The sequence below is a fragment of the Nerophis ophidion genome, linkage group LG01, assembly GCF_033978795.1.
Source record: "Nerophis ophidion isolate RoL-2023_Sa linkage group LG01, RoL_Noph_v1.0, whole genome shotgun sequence".
Lineage (NCBI taxonomy): Eukaryota > Metazoa > Chordata > Actinopteri > Syngnathiformes > Syngnathidae > Nerophis > Nerophis ophidion.
In genome coordinates, this window is record NC_084611.1 from 19,421,400 (window position 1) to 19,438,191 (window position 16,792).

At 40.8% G+C, this 16,792-nt stretch overlaps 1 protein-coding gene across 3 annotated transcripts in view; it reads left to right on the forward strand.

Annotated features, from left to right (window-relative positions):
* The window catches only part of gda (guanine deaminase), an 81,687-nt gene that overhangs the window by 11,858 nt on the left and 53,037 nt on the right, over positions 1–16,792 (forward strand). For all 3 annotated transcript variants that reach the window (XR_009806472.1, XM_061897873.1, XM_061897884.1), the window contains exons 3-4: positions 5,797–5,968; positions 10,296–10,383. Coding sequence is in view for 2 of the 3 variants with exons in the window: in XM_061897873.1 (XP_061753857.1) it covers positions 5,797–5,968; positions 10,296–10,383 (260 nt within the window). In the remaining variant the exon portion in view is untranslated. The remainder of the gene's footprint in view (positions 1–5,796; positions 5,969–10,295; positions 10,384–16,792) is intronic.

A 16,792-nucleotide genomic window follows, 5' to 3' on the forward strand; every position in this document is an offset into this window, starting at 1 on the left:
GGTCTTGTCAAGACCTGGACTATGGTGTGGTTTGTTTTCCCGTGGTGCAAAGCGATTGGAACGGACATGGCGTGAAGGTAATGACATCTTTAATCTTAACTCAAAAATATTACAAAAACAAAGGGTATAAACAAAAGGCGCTTTCAGTGGAGGTTAAAAACTTGGCTATGAAAACTAAAACTTGCACATTTGGAGAACTATGAACATGAAATAAAACTTATAAACTATGGCATGAAAAACTTACTTGGACCGAGAAAGAGCATGGATCATCAGCATGGATAACATAGGTGTGTAGGAGGTGATAGAGGGTGAGTAGAAGGTGATATCGCCAGGCTGACTGCCTGGCAACTGCAGGCTTAAATGGTGACGTGGTGATTGACAACAGGTACATGAGTTCAAGTGAATCAGGTGTGTGAGTCGTGAAAACAGTTGAATTGATTGGTAGTCATGGAAACAAAAACAAACCAGGGTGTGCAAAAACAGGATCTAATGGAGTCAAAAACAAAACAGAACATAACTAAACAGAACATGATCACAAAAAAATGACAGGTCTTACTTAAAAATGCACGCATTTAGTTGTATTGAGTGTTTAAAAAATATTATACGGTTCTCACGGAAATACATTTTGAAATATTTGGCTTTCATGACTCTCTCAACCAAAAAGGTTTCCGACCCCTGATCTAGTGGATGGAAATCTGCTTCATCCCCTGGTTTGAAGGCAACCCACTTCCTTGTGTTTTGGACACAGTACCTATGAAGGTGCTCCTCAAAATGTGTTGATGTATAGATAATAATAATAATGGATTGGATTTAGATCGTGCTTTTCTATTGTTAGATACTCAAAGCGCTCACAGAGAAGTGGGTACCCATTACTCATTCACACCTGGTGGTGGTAAGCTACATCTGTAGCCACAGCTGCCCTGGGGTAGACTGACGGAAGCGTGGCTGCCAGTTTGCGCCTACGGCCCCTCCGACCACCACCAATCATTCATTCATCATTCACTCACCAGTGTGAGCGGCACCGGGGGCAAGGGTGAAGTGTCCTGCCCAAGGACACAACGGCAGCGATTTGGATGTTTATAGGTGGGAAGCGAACCTGCAACCCTCAGGTTTCTGGCACAGCCGCTCTACCCACTACGCCATGCCGCCCCATCGGAGTGATTCGCTAGATAAGTCCACAAGCCAGCCACTGACCTGATACTTAACAATATGGAAGACTTTTACAAAAATTGGGACCTCTTCCCCATGAACCACATCAAGTACAAAGAAATCTCCAACTTCATATGTGGTGCTGTCTATTACAATTTTTTTTCAGTCTTCCAGACTGTTTCATTTGGAATGTCCCCAGAAGTGATCACTTCTTTCAGTGCTTGTAGTTTGGATAGAGGTACTTCTCTACATGCACCAGGTGCCACACAGCAATGGCCGTGCCTTTCTGTATATCGTAACACTGGCGCATTTGATATCTTTTAGCAAGTGTTAATGAAATGTTCTGGAAGTTGCATACAACAGATGATAGCTGCTTGAAATACAAATGTCTGGCTTCAAACCGAATGCAACAATGTGCTCTGAGTGCCACAAATTCACGAATGAGTCGTGGATAGTGGACAAGATAGTGGGTTTTGGGGGTGAATTTGCCAGGAAAAAGGAGCTGGAGCTCTGCCAGAAATTCAGAGATGAGAGAGGACAGGTACCCAAGCCAACTGAGTTTGATTTATGGGGCTAAGATGATGTCACAAATGCTCCGCAGAAGCAGGTACAGATGCCAATGAGGGCTGTCTTTGGGAACAAATCTACCAATCATTGGAGGAAAGAGGCGAAAGAGAGTCCACTTTTCTATTGCTTTCCCTGGCAGAGCTGCATCACGGAGAACTGATTCTTTTAGAGCAGGGGTCGGCAACCTTTACCCTTCAAAGAGCCATTTCGACCCATTTCAAAAAATGAGGAACACAATGGGAGCCGCAACTATTCTCGCCAATATCTGCTGGTGGTCACCCAGATGACAAGAATAAGGGCATGCTATGAAGTCATTGCCTTAAACACCTTCTACAACATGTACAAACTGCTTGCCAGTCAAGCAACATGTTGTGAGAGGCTTCCGCAGGTGCGCGCACACGACTGGAAGGCATACTGGGTGACACAGAGTACACTGGCGGTTGTGATATAAACAACTTTAACACTCCTACTAATATGCGCCACATTGTGAACCCACACAAAAGAAGAATGACAAACACATTTCGGGAGAAAATCCTCACAGTAACACAACATAAACGCAACCCAACAAATACTCAGAATCCTTTGCATCCATGTCAAAACCCTGACTATGTTATACACCCCGCGAGCATCAAACCCCGCCCACCTCAACCACGCAGGGAGGGGGGTTGGTATACGCGGGGTGTATAACATAGTCAGGAAGTGTCATGGATGCAAAATATTCTGGGTATTTGTTATGTTGCGTTTATGTTGTGCTACTGTGAGGATTTTCTCCCGAAATGTGTTTGTCATTTTTATTTTGTGTGGGTTCACAATGTGGCGCATATTATTAGGAGTGTTAAAGTTGTTTACATCACAACCGTCAGTGTACTCTGTGTCACCCAGTATGCCTTGCAATCTCATACATGCGCCGACAGAAGCAGCGAAATGCATGTGTCCAGTCGGCACGCAAATAGCATTCCGTGAATGGCGGGCACGATGATGTTCAAGAGGACGCAAATAGCATTCCGTGAATGGTGCGCGCGATGACGTTCAAGAGGAGGTTAAGAGTAATATCATCACGGCACCCCCTTAATAATGTAGTCCGAGTGAAAATTGGAGAACGTTAACTCCGGGTGATGTCCGGGAGAGGCATTGAAATCCGGAATCTCCCCGCAACAATCTGGGGGGTCGGCGATTGTGCAGCTGAGCCGCATCAGAGTTGCCAAAGAGCCGCATGCAGCTCCGGAGTCGCGGGTTGCCGACCCCTGTTTTAGAGGCACAGGCTTATGTTTCCTGTCATTCTGGCCAAAGCCAAGTTTGTTCAATTGAGTATTGAACGTGTGGAGGGTTACAATTTTCTCCCCTTGAAACTGTTGCAATAGTGTGTGGAATTGTGCCTTCCAGAACGTCATGCATGACGTCTGGGGGAAACTTCTCAGAAACCGCAAAGTGAGGAATGACATCAAATGGACAGGGTCCTGTCACACCATAAGCCTGTCTATCAGGATGGTCCACATGACATTTATGAACAGCAGGTGTATGTAGTACACAGGAATTTTCAGCAGTGTGGACTGCTAACTCCTCAAGGCGGCACAGACAATGCCTGCAAATTCTTCCACTGCTGAAACAAGTAGAGAATCCAGCCAAAGAGTGAGCGAAAAAATTGTCGGACACTATAGATGCGAGTGCCCCTTTGATTGTATGTTGTTCGCTGTTAATATTGATGGTCAACCCGTCAACTTGGAGTTTCAACAAGTCAGCTATCCGTGGTCTCAGAACTGATTCATATCCATATTTCTGCACAAACTTGTGTCTCACAATGATAGCAACATGAATGTTCTGTAGTTGTGATCTGTACTTTGACCCTGATACTTAACAATATGGAGGACTTTTACAAAAATTAGGACCTCTTCCCCATGAACCACATCAAGTACAAAGAAATCTGACAATTCCAGAGTAATGGAGCCCGATTAGAAAACGCTCTAAAGCCCTCAGACTTTTTTTGGGCTCCGGTAATCACTAATAAGCCGGAGTTCTTTGAACGTAGATTTCTTGCCGGGACATATTGTACAATACAATCAGCAAGATAGGGTGGCGCTAGACTGTGTAGTGTTTTATACGTAAGTAGTAAAACCTTAAAGTCACATCTTAAGTGCACAGGAAGCCAGTATAGGCGTAATTGTTACGGCTCGGACCCTTGCCGGCGGCCCTCGTCAGTCTGTGCGTTCCAGTGGGCGCGCGTCTCTGCCCTGCAGCGGCCGCCAGCTGTAATCAATCACCGCGCCTGCCCATAATGAAAGACCTGCATTCATAAGCGTGCACAACTTGGCATGCCGATGCCGGAGTATAGCCTTCTGTATCTTCCCTGTGTCCATCCTCGAGTCACGTTGTGTGTCGTGTGCTTCCGGATCTTCCCTGTCTTCCTCGTGCTTTTCTGGTTTTTGACTCCTCGCTTCCGCCCATGGATTACCCTGCCTGACTTGCCCTTGTCGGACTTAACCGCGTCTCTCAACACTCACCTCCAACACTTTGGTAAGGCACACTCCAGCTAATCTACACACTTAGTCTTACACCATATACACTTGAGTTTTTGTCACACTTCATTTCCTTGGTTTATTCAGTAGTATTGTTTATTATTCTTATTATATATATATTTACTTTATATAAAAATAAATCTTTGGACATTACTGCCACCTGGCGTTAATCTGCCGTCAGCTCCACTTAGTAAAACATAACAGTATACTCCGGCCAAATTATATATAAGGACCTGACAGCACAGTTTTTTTTTTCTTTTTTTTTCTCTTTTGCTCGTTCCCCAGTGACTTTAAAGGCCTTTAAAGGCCTACTGAAACCCACTACTACCGACCACGCAGTCTGATAGTTTATATATCAATGATGAAATATTAACATTGCAACACATGCCAATACGGCCTTTTTAGTTTACTAAATTGCAATTTTAAATTTCCCGCGAGTTTCTTGTTGAAAACGTCGCGGAATGATGACACATGCGTGTGACGTCACTGACCGTCAGGAAATATTAGCGCTGCACCACTAGCGGCTAAAAGTCGTCTGCTTTAACCGCATAATTACACAGCATTTTGGACATCTGTGTTGCTGAATCTTTTGCAATTTGTTCATTTAATAATGGAGACTTTAAAGAACAATGCTGTTGGTGGAAAGCGGTGGATTGGAGCTGTCTTTAGCGCCGAGACACAGCCGGTGTTTCTTTGTTTGTTGTGAAGCAGAGCAGTCAAGCGAACATGTTTTCTCTGCGTCAACCAGCATGTTTTTGTATGGGAAAATTGTGATATATATCTTACCGGAGACATCATTGGATTATTCATCGTCCTGCAGCAGATGTCAAAAAAGGCAGCTGTGAGCTTGGCTCCTCGGCTTCTCTCTGGGACACTGCGTGTTCACCGCAGCCATCCGACTTCAAGGTATGTCTTTACAATCTCACTAAAACACTATTAAAACAATAAGCAGATAAGGGATCTTCAAAAATCCTAGTAAATGTGTCTAATTACATTTGAAATGCTATCACTGCCACCGCCCGAAACCGTCGCTTTGTGTTTTTTTTTTTTTCTAGTCCTTCACTATTAATATCATAATTCACAAATCTTTCATCCTCGCTCAAATTAATGGGGAAATTGTCGCTTTCTCGGTCCGAATTGCTCTTACTGCTAGTGGCTCCCATTATAAACAATGTGAATATGTGTGGGTCCCTGCAACTCGTGACGTCACGCGCACATACTTCCGGTAAAGGCAGGGCTATTTCATTAGCGACCAAAAGTTGCGAACTTTATCGTCAATGTTCTCTACTAAATCCTTTAAGCAAAAATATGGCAATATCGCAAAATGATCAAGTATGAAACATAGAATGGACCTTCTATCCCCGTTTAAATAAGGAAATCTCATTTCAGTAGGCCTAAGTGGGTCTTGTGAGCCGAAGTTGACCTGGTGAGTTGTTTTTGTCCTTCCCAAATTTTAGTCCCACCTCTTTCCACATGACACAGTATTTTCACACCAACTGTGGTGCTCTGCTCTTGACACTGATGTGATGAAAATAATATGACATGAAAACTTGTTTTTGCTTGGCAGTGAATTCTTCATGCCAGGGATGGTGGACACGCACATCCATGCACCACAGTACAGCTATGCCGGCACGGCCCTCGACCTGCCGCTGCTCGACTGGCTCAACAAATACACTTTCCCCGTGGAGTCACGGTTTGAAGATTTGACTTTTGCCCAGAAGGTCTACACTCAAGTCGTGGTGAGTGTGCGCATGGCGCGTATTTATGAAATATTCAAGCGTTTTCATGAAGACGCACCACAATTTATTAGAAGTGAAAGACAGGAAGTATTTCTGGCGTCATGGATACACTCGGTAATCAAATACTCTTCATGTCAGGTGAGGTCTTTTCTGCGGGAACAGATATCCTTCCGTCACGCATTCTGAAAGGAAATGACTGAAAGGGGGCTTTGTCTGAAACTCAATTTCCTAAGCTGTAAAAAAAAAAAACATTTTAAAGTACACTGTCAGCTCAGTCGCCGGAATTTTACAGTAAAACACTGTTATTTTGTTATTTTTTAAAACCAATAAAAATCAGTTCCCAGTGGCTTATTTTGTTTTTCAAAGTATTTTTCAAAATTTTACCCATCCCAGAATATCCCTAAAAAAAGCTTTAAAGTGCCTGATTTCCGCTATCTGTGAAGCCACCGTCCATTTTCCTGTGACGTCATCCAGTGATGCCAATACAAACAAATGGTGGATAGCACAGCAAGATATAGCGACATTAGCTCGGATTCAGACTCGCATTTCAGCGGCTTAAGCGATTCAACAGATTACGCATGTATTGAAACGGATGGTTGGAGTATGGAGGCAGAAAGCAAAAATGAAATTGAAGAAGAAACTAAAGCTATTGAGCGAATAGCTATTTACACTATTCGGCCATGTCTGCCTTAGCATCGCCGGTAAAATGTGCTGACCAAACGATCGGAAGTTTCGCATCTTGTGACACTGGATCAACTTAAATCCGTCGATTGGTAAGTAAGTGTTTGTTTGGCATTACATGTGGGTGGAGGGAAACGCTGGATGCAAATATAGCTACAAATGTACATACAGCTAGCCTAAATAGCATGTTAGCATCGATTAGCTGGCAGTCATGCCGCGACCAAATATGTCTGATTAGCACATAACATCAAATATGTCTGATTAGCACATAACATCAACAAAACTCACCTTTGTGATTTCGTTGACTTTATCGTTGGAAATGCATCTGCAGGTTATCCATACATCTCTGTGCCATGTCTGCCTTAGCATCGCCAGTAAAATGTGCAGACACTACGGCACATTCAATGGGGGTCAGGCGGCAGATTTCTTTGACTTTATCGTTGGAAATACATCTGCTTTGAGCGTCGCAGGATATCCACACAATCTTACCATCTCTGTAGTAGCATAGCTTTCGTCGGTAAAGTGTGCAGAACAAACGACTGACCATTTCATCAGCTTTCCCCACACCCTCGTATTTTGAACAAATTTCGTCCAATTTCTTGCCACTTTCGCATCTTTGGGCCAGTGGTGCAACTTGAATCCCTCCCTGTTAGTGTTGTTACACCCTCCGACAACACACCGACGAGGCATGATGTCTCCAAGGTTCCAGAAAATAGTCGAAAAAATGGAAAATAACAGAGCTGAAACCCAGTGTTTGTAATGTGTTTGAGAAAATGGCGGCTTTATTACCTAGGTGACGTTACGTTCTGACGTCGTAGCTCCGAGAGCAAATAATAGAAAGGCGTTTAATTCGCCAAAATTCACCCATTTAGAGTTCGGAAATCGGTTAAAAAAACATGTGGTCTTTTTTCTTCACCATCAAGGTATATATTGACACTTACATAGGTCTGGTGATAATGTTCCCCTTTAAGAGTAATATTCTGGTGACTAAGATGCCATTTATTTACAGTAAAATCAACCATTGTTGTTTTTACAGTGCATTACTGTGAATGGAGACAAGGCACTATTGTTATTTTTACAGTAAAATTCTGGCAACTATTTACCGTAAAAAATGTTTTAGTTTTTAGAGTGAATTTCCACTGATGGAAAAACGGTACCACTATTATTTGATGGTAAAATTCTGGCAACTGAACTGCCAGGTTTTTTTTTTAACAATGAAATCTACAGTGGTTTTTAAAGGGGAACATTATCACCAGACCTATGTAAGTGTCAATATATACCTTGATGTTGAAGAAAAAAGACCATATGTTTTTTTAACCGATTTCCGAACTCTAAAAGGGTGAATTTGGCGATTTAAACGCCTTTCAATTTTTCGCTGTCAGAGCAATGACCCGTGATGTTACAATGGGAAGCAATCCGCCATTTTCTCAAACACATTACACACACAAGTCATATCAGCTCTGTTATTTTCAGTTTTTTCTACTGTTTTCCGGTACCTTGGAGACATCATGCCTCGTCAGTGTGTTGTCGGAGGGTGTAACAACACGATCAGGGACGGATTCAAGTGGACTTATGTGGAGTGTGCATCGATTAGCACGGCATGCTAATTGATGCTAACATGCTATTTAGGCTAGCTGTATGTACATATTGCATCGTTATGCCTCATTTGTAGCTATATTTGCATCCAGCCTTTCCCTCTACCAACATTTAATGCCAAACAAACACATACCAATCGATGGATTCAAGTTGCCCCAGTGTCAAAAGATGCAAAAGTCCCTTGTTTGTTTTGCACATTTTACCGACGATAGTGATGCTACGACAGAGATGTGTGGATATCCTGCGACACTCAAAGCAGATGCATTTCCAACGATAAAGTCAACAAAAGCACAAAGGTGAGTTTTGTTGATGTTATTGACTTATGTGCTAATCAGACATATTTGGTCACGGCATGACTGCCAGCTAATCGATGCTAACATGCTATTTTGGCTCACTGTATGTACATTTGTAGCTCTATTTGTATCCAGCCTTTCCCTCCACCCACATTTAATGCCAAACAAACACTTACCAATCGGCAGATTTAAGTTACTCCAGTGGTCAAAAGATGCAAGCGTTGGTTAGAAGGCGATCGCCGAATAACTTCAATAGCTATTCAATACCTTCAGTTTCTTCTTCAATTTCGTTCTCGCTATCTGCCTCCACACTCTAACTATCCGTTTCAATCTGTTGAATCGCTTAAGCCGCTGAAATCCGAGTCTGAATCCGAGCTAATGTCGCTATATCTTGCTGTTCTATCCGCCATGTTTGTTTGTATTGGCATCACTATGTGACGTCACAGGAAAATGGACAGGTGGATTTACAGATAGTGAAAATCTGGCACTTTAAAGCCTATTCCATGATGGGTAAAATTTTGAAAAAAACTTCGAAAACTAAAATAAGCCACTGGGAACTGATTTTTATTGGTTTCAACCCCTCTGAAAATGTGATACTGTTCCCCTTTAACAGTGCATTGCTGTAAAAGTTTGTTTTTTTAATGTAAAAATTACATCAGTGCATCACTGTAAATGGAAAAAGCCTACTGCTGTTATGGCAACTGAACTAATATTAATTTACCATAAAATATCTATAGTTGTTCTTTTTATAGTGTATTACTGTATATGGGAACAATTTTTTTTTTTAACCATAAAATCTACGGTTTTTGTTTTTGCAATGTCATATTAGTGTCAATCGCAAAAATAATAGCATTAATTATATTTTTATGGAAAATTTCTGGCGGCACCTGAACTACCACAATATTACTGTAAAATCAAAAGTTGTTTTTTTCTTTTTTTTTTCTACAGTGTATCATTGTAAACGGAAAAAGGGCAATTTCATTTTGTGGTAAAATTTTTGGGACTGATCTGTCTTTTTTTTTTTTTTTTTACCATAAAATCACCGATCACTTTTACAGAGTAATAATGTAAATTTAAAAAATATATATACTGTTGTTATTTGTACTGTAAAATGATGGTGACTGTGCTGCCATTATTTTACCATAAAATATCTGAAGTTGTTTTTTTTAACAGTGCATGGTAAATGTAAAGCTGGCCACTATTTTTTTTTTTTTTTTCACCATAAAATCTTTTTGTTATTTACAATGTAATATTACTGTTCATGAAAAAGCAGCCCACAACTGATATTTTTACGCAAAAATACTGTCGGAACCTGAGCTACCAAAATATTAGTGTAAAATATGGAATCGTTTTTTTATTTTTTACAGTGCATTCCTGTACATGGTAAACCTGCTTTTACAGTAAAATCTATTATCGTTGTTTATACAATGTGATATTACTGAAAATGAACCAAATTATGTATGTATCGTGTGCGAAGAAGCCGTAATGTACAGGAAATAAACTCGTATTCATCCCACAAAGGGGAAATGATCCGGTTTGCAGTGCAGGTTTTTACACACGATAAACGCCATGAAAACCTTGCAAATAGTAAAAAAATGGATTGCACCGTGTGTAAATACAAAGTGTGTGCTGCACCAGGACAGAATGGCAGCTGGCGTTTGAATATAGTGTCGACTATTGTTGTGCTGAATGTTTTTTTTGTCCAAATAGGAGAAGAATGTTGAAAATGTTTTTTCACTTTACACCGTCTTTGACAGAGGAGAACTCTGAGGAACGGAAGCACCACCGCTTGTTACTTTGCTACCATCCATACCGACGCCTCTCTCCTGCTGGGACGCATCGCCAGTAAGAAGTCCTCCACTCTCTCTCAATGCTTATTATCCTGTTTGTGTTAATTTCCAGTCCATTCATCATCATTGAGTGAATGTCCAATTCATTTATTATCATTGAGTTAATGTCCAATCTGTGACGCTTCGGTGGCATAGTGGTGATGTGTTTGCGTTCTCCCGTGGGTGCAGCGAAGTGAAGTGAATTGTGAAGTGAATTATATTTATATAGCGCTTTTCTCAAATGACTCAAAGCGCTTTACATAGTGACACCCAATATCTAAGTTACATTTAAACCAGTGTGGGTGGCACTGGGAGCAGGTGGGTAAAGTGTCTTGCCCAAGGACACAATGACAGTAACTAGGATGGCACAAGCGGGAATCGAACCTGCAACCCTCAAGTTGCTGGCACGGCCACTCTATCAACCGAGCTATGCCGCCCCAGCGAAGATGGACGCAGCGTAAGGTAGGAATAATATTTGTATTTATACTACAAAACAAAGACACTTGCACAGAGGCACTACCAAAAACCGACAGAACTAGCGTGGGAGCTAGAAGGAACAAAAAGCGCTAGCGTTGAAGCTAGGGACATAAACAAAACAGGAATAGCGTGGAAGCTAACAAGTAACAAAAGTATTTTTTTTACCATAATGCAGAACGAGCGGCGTCAACTGTTGCGCGGGAGCAAACAAAAGTCCAAGAACGAATGTCAAACAAAGATGGTCTTAAATAAGGAGATATTCACAAATCAGGTGCGCGACGACAAACAAGTGACAGGTGACACTAACGAGTTACCATGACAACAGAAACCAAACAGGAAGTGCCACCGGGAACCAAAGACGTCAAATACAACACAGGACGATAACAAAACAGAACAAAATCCAGAATATGACATGGTCCAAGATGTGGACCATGACACAATCCATTTATTATCATGAGTAAATGCCCAATCCATTTATTATCATTGAGTGAATGTCCAATCCATTTATTATCATAGTGTGAATGTCCAGTCCATTTATTATCATCGAGCGAATGTCCAATCCATTTATTATCATCGTGTGAAAGTCCAATCTATTTATTATCATAGTGTGAATGTCCAGTCCATTTAATATAATTGTGTGGATGCTCAATACATTTACTATCATTGAGTGAATGTCCAATCTATTTATTATCATAGTGTGAATGTCCAGTCCATTTATTATCATTGTGTGGATGCTCAATAAATGTACTATCAGTGAGTGAATGTCCAATCTATTTATTATCATAGTGTGAATGTTCAGTCCATTTGTTATCATTGTGTGGATGCTCAATAAATTTATTATCATTGACTGAATGTCCAGTCTATTTATTGTCATTGTGTGAACGTCCAAGCATTTACAAAATGATAGATTATACACCAAAAACATAAATGTACTATTATCATTATTATCATCATCATTCCGCAAAAGTTTGGCGCGATCTACAGCCCACAGTTTTTATCCGATTGGAACTGTTCCAGCATCAAATCGTTCGGGCCAACCGGGAATCGGGAGCTCCCCCCAAAAAATGTAATACAACTTATCCCAGAATCCCCAGAATTCCCGGTTTTCCGGGTCATTTTTCCCATTGAAAATGAATAGGTGATTTTTTTTCGAATTTGCACATTTCTCAACCGTTCCACCATCCATACCTTGGATAATCAAACTACCATTTTCCAAGTTCAAAAATATTCCAGGAATTCACAGAATTCCCGGTTTGAATTTCCTGGAAAAGTTTTCACAGTTCAATCAATCAATCAATGTTTACTTGTATAGCCCTAAATCACTAGTGTCTCAAAGGGCTGCACAAACCACAATACAAACCACTACGATATCCTCGTTCACATTTTTCAACCGTTTTTGACCATTCCACCATCAAAACATTCTTCTTAACTGGGACAATAGTTTTTTTTTTGTTTTTTTTCCCCGTAAAAATTCATGGTTTTCCAAAAATTCCAGGAATTCAAATTCCAAAGTAAAATTCAAACAGATTCCAACATTTCAACCATCAACCCATGCTGTTCTTCACATATGTTGAACGCAAAACATGTTGTGCCTTCCCAAGAGTCCCGGTTTTCCCAAAATTCCAGGAATGCAAATTCCAAATTAAAATTCTAACTGTTACTACCTCAGAATTTTTCAACTGTTTGAAAAAATTCTGACATCAACACATTCATATCATTTAGGACAATTGTGCTGATATAAATATATTTTTTTAATTCCAGTTTTTCCCCAAATTCCCAAATTTCCAGGAAATTCCCATTCAAATGTTCTACAATGCCCAAAATTCTCAAAATGTAGCACCATTTTTACCCGATTCCAACCTATCAACCATCCACCCCCACTGTTCTTCACATACTGTATGTCAAATGCAAAACATATATATATATATATATATATATATATATATATATATATATATATTATATCCATCCATCCATTTTCTACAGCTTATTCCCTTTGTGGTTGCGGGGGGAGCTGGAGGCTATCTCAGCTATATGATATATATATTTATTTAAACTTTCAACGCCTAACAACACCTGCTCAGTGGCTTTAGAGTGTCTGCCCTAGAATCAGTAGATTGTGAGTTCAAACCCCAGCCGAGTCGTACCAAAGACCATAAAAATGGGACCCATTACCTCCTTGCTTGTTACTCTGCAGCAAGGGTTGTAATTAGGGGTTGAATCACCAAAATGATCCTCGGGCGCGGCCACCACTGATGCTCACTGCTCCCTTGGGGGTAAACAAGGGGATGTGTCAGGGGTATTTGTTGACGAACCCCAAGATGCAGAGATGGAGGCAGGCATGGAGTGATCAAACATGATTTTAATATAAATACTAAGACAAAACCAAACAAAGGGTTCAAACCAAAAGCGCGCACGTGGGCGGATAAAAAAAACAAAAGGCCTTTAGCATTGAAGCAAACAAGAAACAAAAAGGAACTTTAGCATGGAAGCTAGAGAATAACAAACAGAAAGACTGGAAATAGCTATGGCTAACAAAAACAGCTTACCGCTACGCCGACCAGGACAAGATGTAGCACGACAGGTAATAGCTGAAATCAAAACGACACGACAAGAGCGACATGTGGCAACGACAATACAAATGACAATACAATGATCCAGCCACTGACACAAGACAAAGCAGGTACAAGTAGGAGCAGGCTGATTGGCAACAGGTGTGGCCAGGTGCCAATCAGCCCCAGCTGAGGAGGAACACAGCACTCAGGGAACAAGACAGGAAGCTGACAAAATAAGAGCACTAGACAGGAACTAAAGAAAGGAGATACTAAACACAGAGGAAACAGACAAATACAGAGGAAAAAACTAAAACATAGACAAACTGTCAGGGGAAAGCCTGACAGGATGGGTCGAATGCAGAAGTTAATTTCACCACACCAAGTGTGTGTGTGAAAATTATTGATACTTTTTACCTTTAACTTTAAATATTTATAGATTAACTTCAGCTATATCCGTTGGCAAAGTTTTTATTAATATTTTTTATGTGTTTTGGCCTTCTATTTTTCAATGTGAGAAAAGGATAAGTATGGAGAGAGTGTTTTACATTTTTCCCATCATGCACTCTACTGTATTTAAATGGGTGTAATTCTGAACTTTTTTATATAGGTTGGATGTTTTTCGTAAGATCCAGTAAGTTTACTGAGAAGGTTGTGTTTTGTGTGATCATGTTTGCACTATGACTAGGGGAGGTTGTTTGGATTGTGTCATACAAGTGCTGTGCTATTATTTCAAATTTGCCTTCAAGGGTCATTGATCCGATTCACTCACATTGTCTACAAGATGGCAGCACATATTTAGCATTCAGACACCGCTTGGTGTTTAATATTAATTTGAAAGCTGTGCGATACTTTGTGTCTTGCGGGCCAAATTGAAGTTGCTGGCGGGCCGTAGTTTGGACACCTCTGGTCTAGATCAACTTCAGATTTTTTTTTCAATAATACCTTTTTATTATTTTTGTAGCAATGGCTTGGCAGCTTTCTGTTATTAGTGTCAAAATTACAACTTTTTGTCATTACATTACACCTGTTTGCTCTTTATTCCCAATTTTTACATTGTTCTGTAATACTATTTTTAAAATTAGTTGCGGGCCGCACTTTGGACACCCCTGCTGTAAAGTATGGACATTTAGGCTTTTTAAAGTGTACAATATCATATTACCATAATTCAATCATATTATTACAGTCATTCTCACCCTTAAAGAGGCTGTTAACAATAGAATACACTACATATCTGTTGTTGTTTTTTGGAATATAAATGCTGTGCATTCGACCGAGATTCAATTAAGGACAAAGTCTTACGAATCAGACTGGATTACGAAAACCCTTTAAGAAAACTTAAAACACCGGAAGAGCGAAAAAAACAAGTGGACTTTATATGCTTGATTGTGTTTCAATGTATTGTTGGTTTTTTTTTTACTTTTTAAAGATGAATTCTAGATTCTAAGTCATGCATCTCTCACCTGCTAGTAGACAAATGTTGCCATGGACCGACAGGTCGGTCCACTTTCACATCCCAGAGATGGCAAAAAAGACGCAGTAACTTTTTTTTAACCTTTCGTGAGCATTGCGATTGAATCTTCATCCAAACAAAATTATTATGTTAAAGTACCAATGATTGTCACACACACAAACACTAGTTGGGGTGAAATTATTCTCTGCATTTGACCCATCACCCTTGATCACCCCCTGTCGGTGAGGGGAGCAGTGGGCAGTAACGGTGGCTGCGCCCGGTAATCATTTTTGGTGATCTAACCCCCAATTCCAACCCTTGATGCTGAGTGCCAAGCAGGGATGTGCGTGTCCCATCAGTCGGCATCCCGGCGAGAGTGGAAATATTACAGTAAGTGTTTGTTTTATTATGGTTAGTTTGTATGTTTAGCGCATAGCAATGCTTCTAATGCTAACAAAACTGCAATCGTTCAGCACTCGGCTTCTAAATTGATCATCCTCTTTGTGTTCGGGCTCAAAAAATATAAGGTTCTGGATCAGCATTTGTCCCAAATAATTGTTGCTGGCTCTCACAAAGTCTTCTTGATTAACATTGTTGTTGATGGGGAAGGGATCTGTGGTTCCTCCTCGACGTCACGTGATCACGTGACTGGCTTGATCATTATCTCTCGAAATGGCTCTGGAATCTCCATGAGAGTGATACTATTTTGATGATGTATATTTACTCGCAAACTTTGTAAGTCTTTTAGTGTCTACATAAATTGATTAACGTGTACCCCGACTTAAACAAGTTGAAAAACTTATTCGGGTGTTACCATTTAGTGGTCAATTGTACGGAATATGTACTGTACTGTGCAATCTACTAATGAAAGTTTCAATCAATCCAAAAAAAAAAACAGTCATAAATCAGATATACAGTATACGATTGTAGATTCACTATAGCGGCTACTTGTTTTTCCACCCAACTGGTACTTTAAAAAAACACTATTGGGTGTGCAAGAACCCTCAAACCATTGATTGATTGATTGATTGATTGAAACTTTTATTAGTAGATTGCACAGTACAGTACGTATTCCGTACAATTGACCACAAAATGGTAAAGGTTTTCTCTCTGGCACTCATCCAGAGTGGACGCTCCCCTTTCCTCTCCCTTATCTCTCCTGCTTGCTTCTTTGTCTTGTCTTGTCTTAACTTTCTTGTTGCCTCTTTTTGCACTGCTCTCCAAATCTTAACATTGGAACTATTTACCTGGCCTCAACAAAATTGACAAGATCTTGGGTTTGGGGGAACCTGCTGTCGTGACGAAGCGGTCATTGCTGGACACACGACGGACTCTTGTGAGAAGAAGGAGAGCCGCGTGCCTGGCGACCCTTTTCTGTCGAGGACGTGAAGATATCCACTTTTTCGGAATTATGACAACAGGACATCTGCCTATTGGACTAAGCGTTGCTCCGGTTTGTCGACAAATTGGAAGTTGGTCTTCAAAGTCTTCAAAGTACCCCAAAGCTGCCACAAAACGATTGGAGGATGCGGGAAGAACTGTGGATTACATCGGACTGTCTACCCCGCAGTTTTGAGGACCAGTCATAGACAATTTAGAATGAAAAGCAAATTTAATTTTCACCCGCATAAAAAAATCATTCTAACTTGGATTGTTTCCCTGGCTTCGAGACTCTCCCGAAGGACAGCGCAGCGAAGACACAACAAACTCCCTTCTTGTCTTTCATAGACACACACCTGTTGTTGTTGACTTTGGACTAGCGACTGCAATACATCAAGGCTGCGGAACAGACACACTACGGGCTTACACACACACACGCACACACACATCCACAAAAATATACGCCACACATACACACCCCATCTCTAAACCAATGCCCTCGACACAAATCCCATAGGGGTGATGAATGGACGGTCAGCGCCTGAGAGCTTTGGCCTACCACC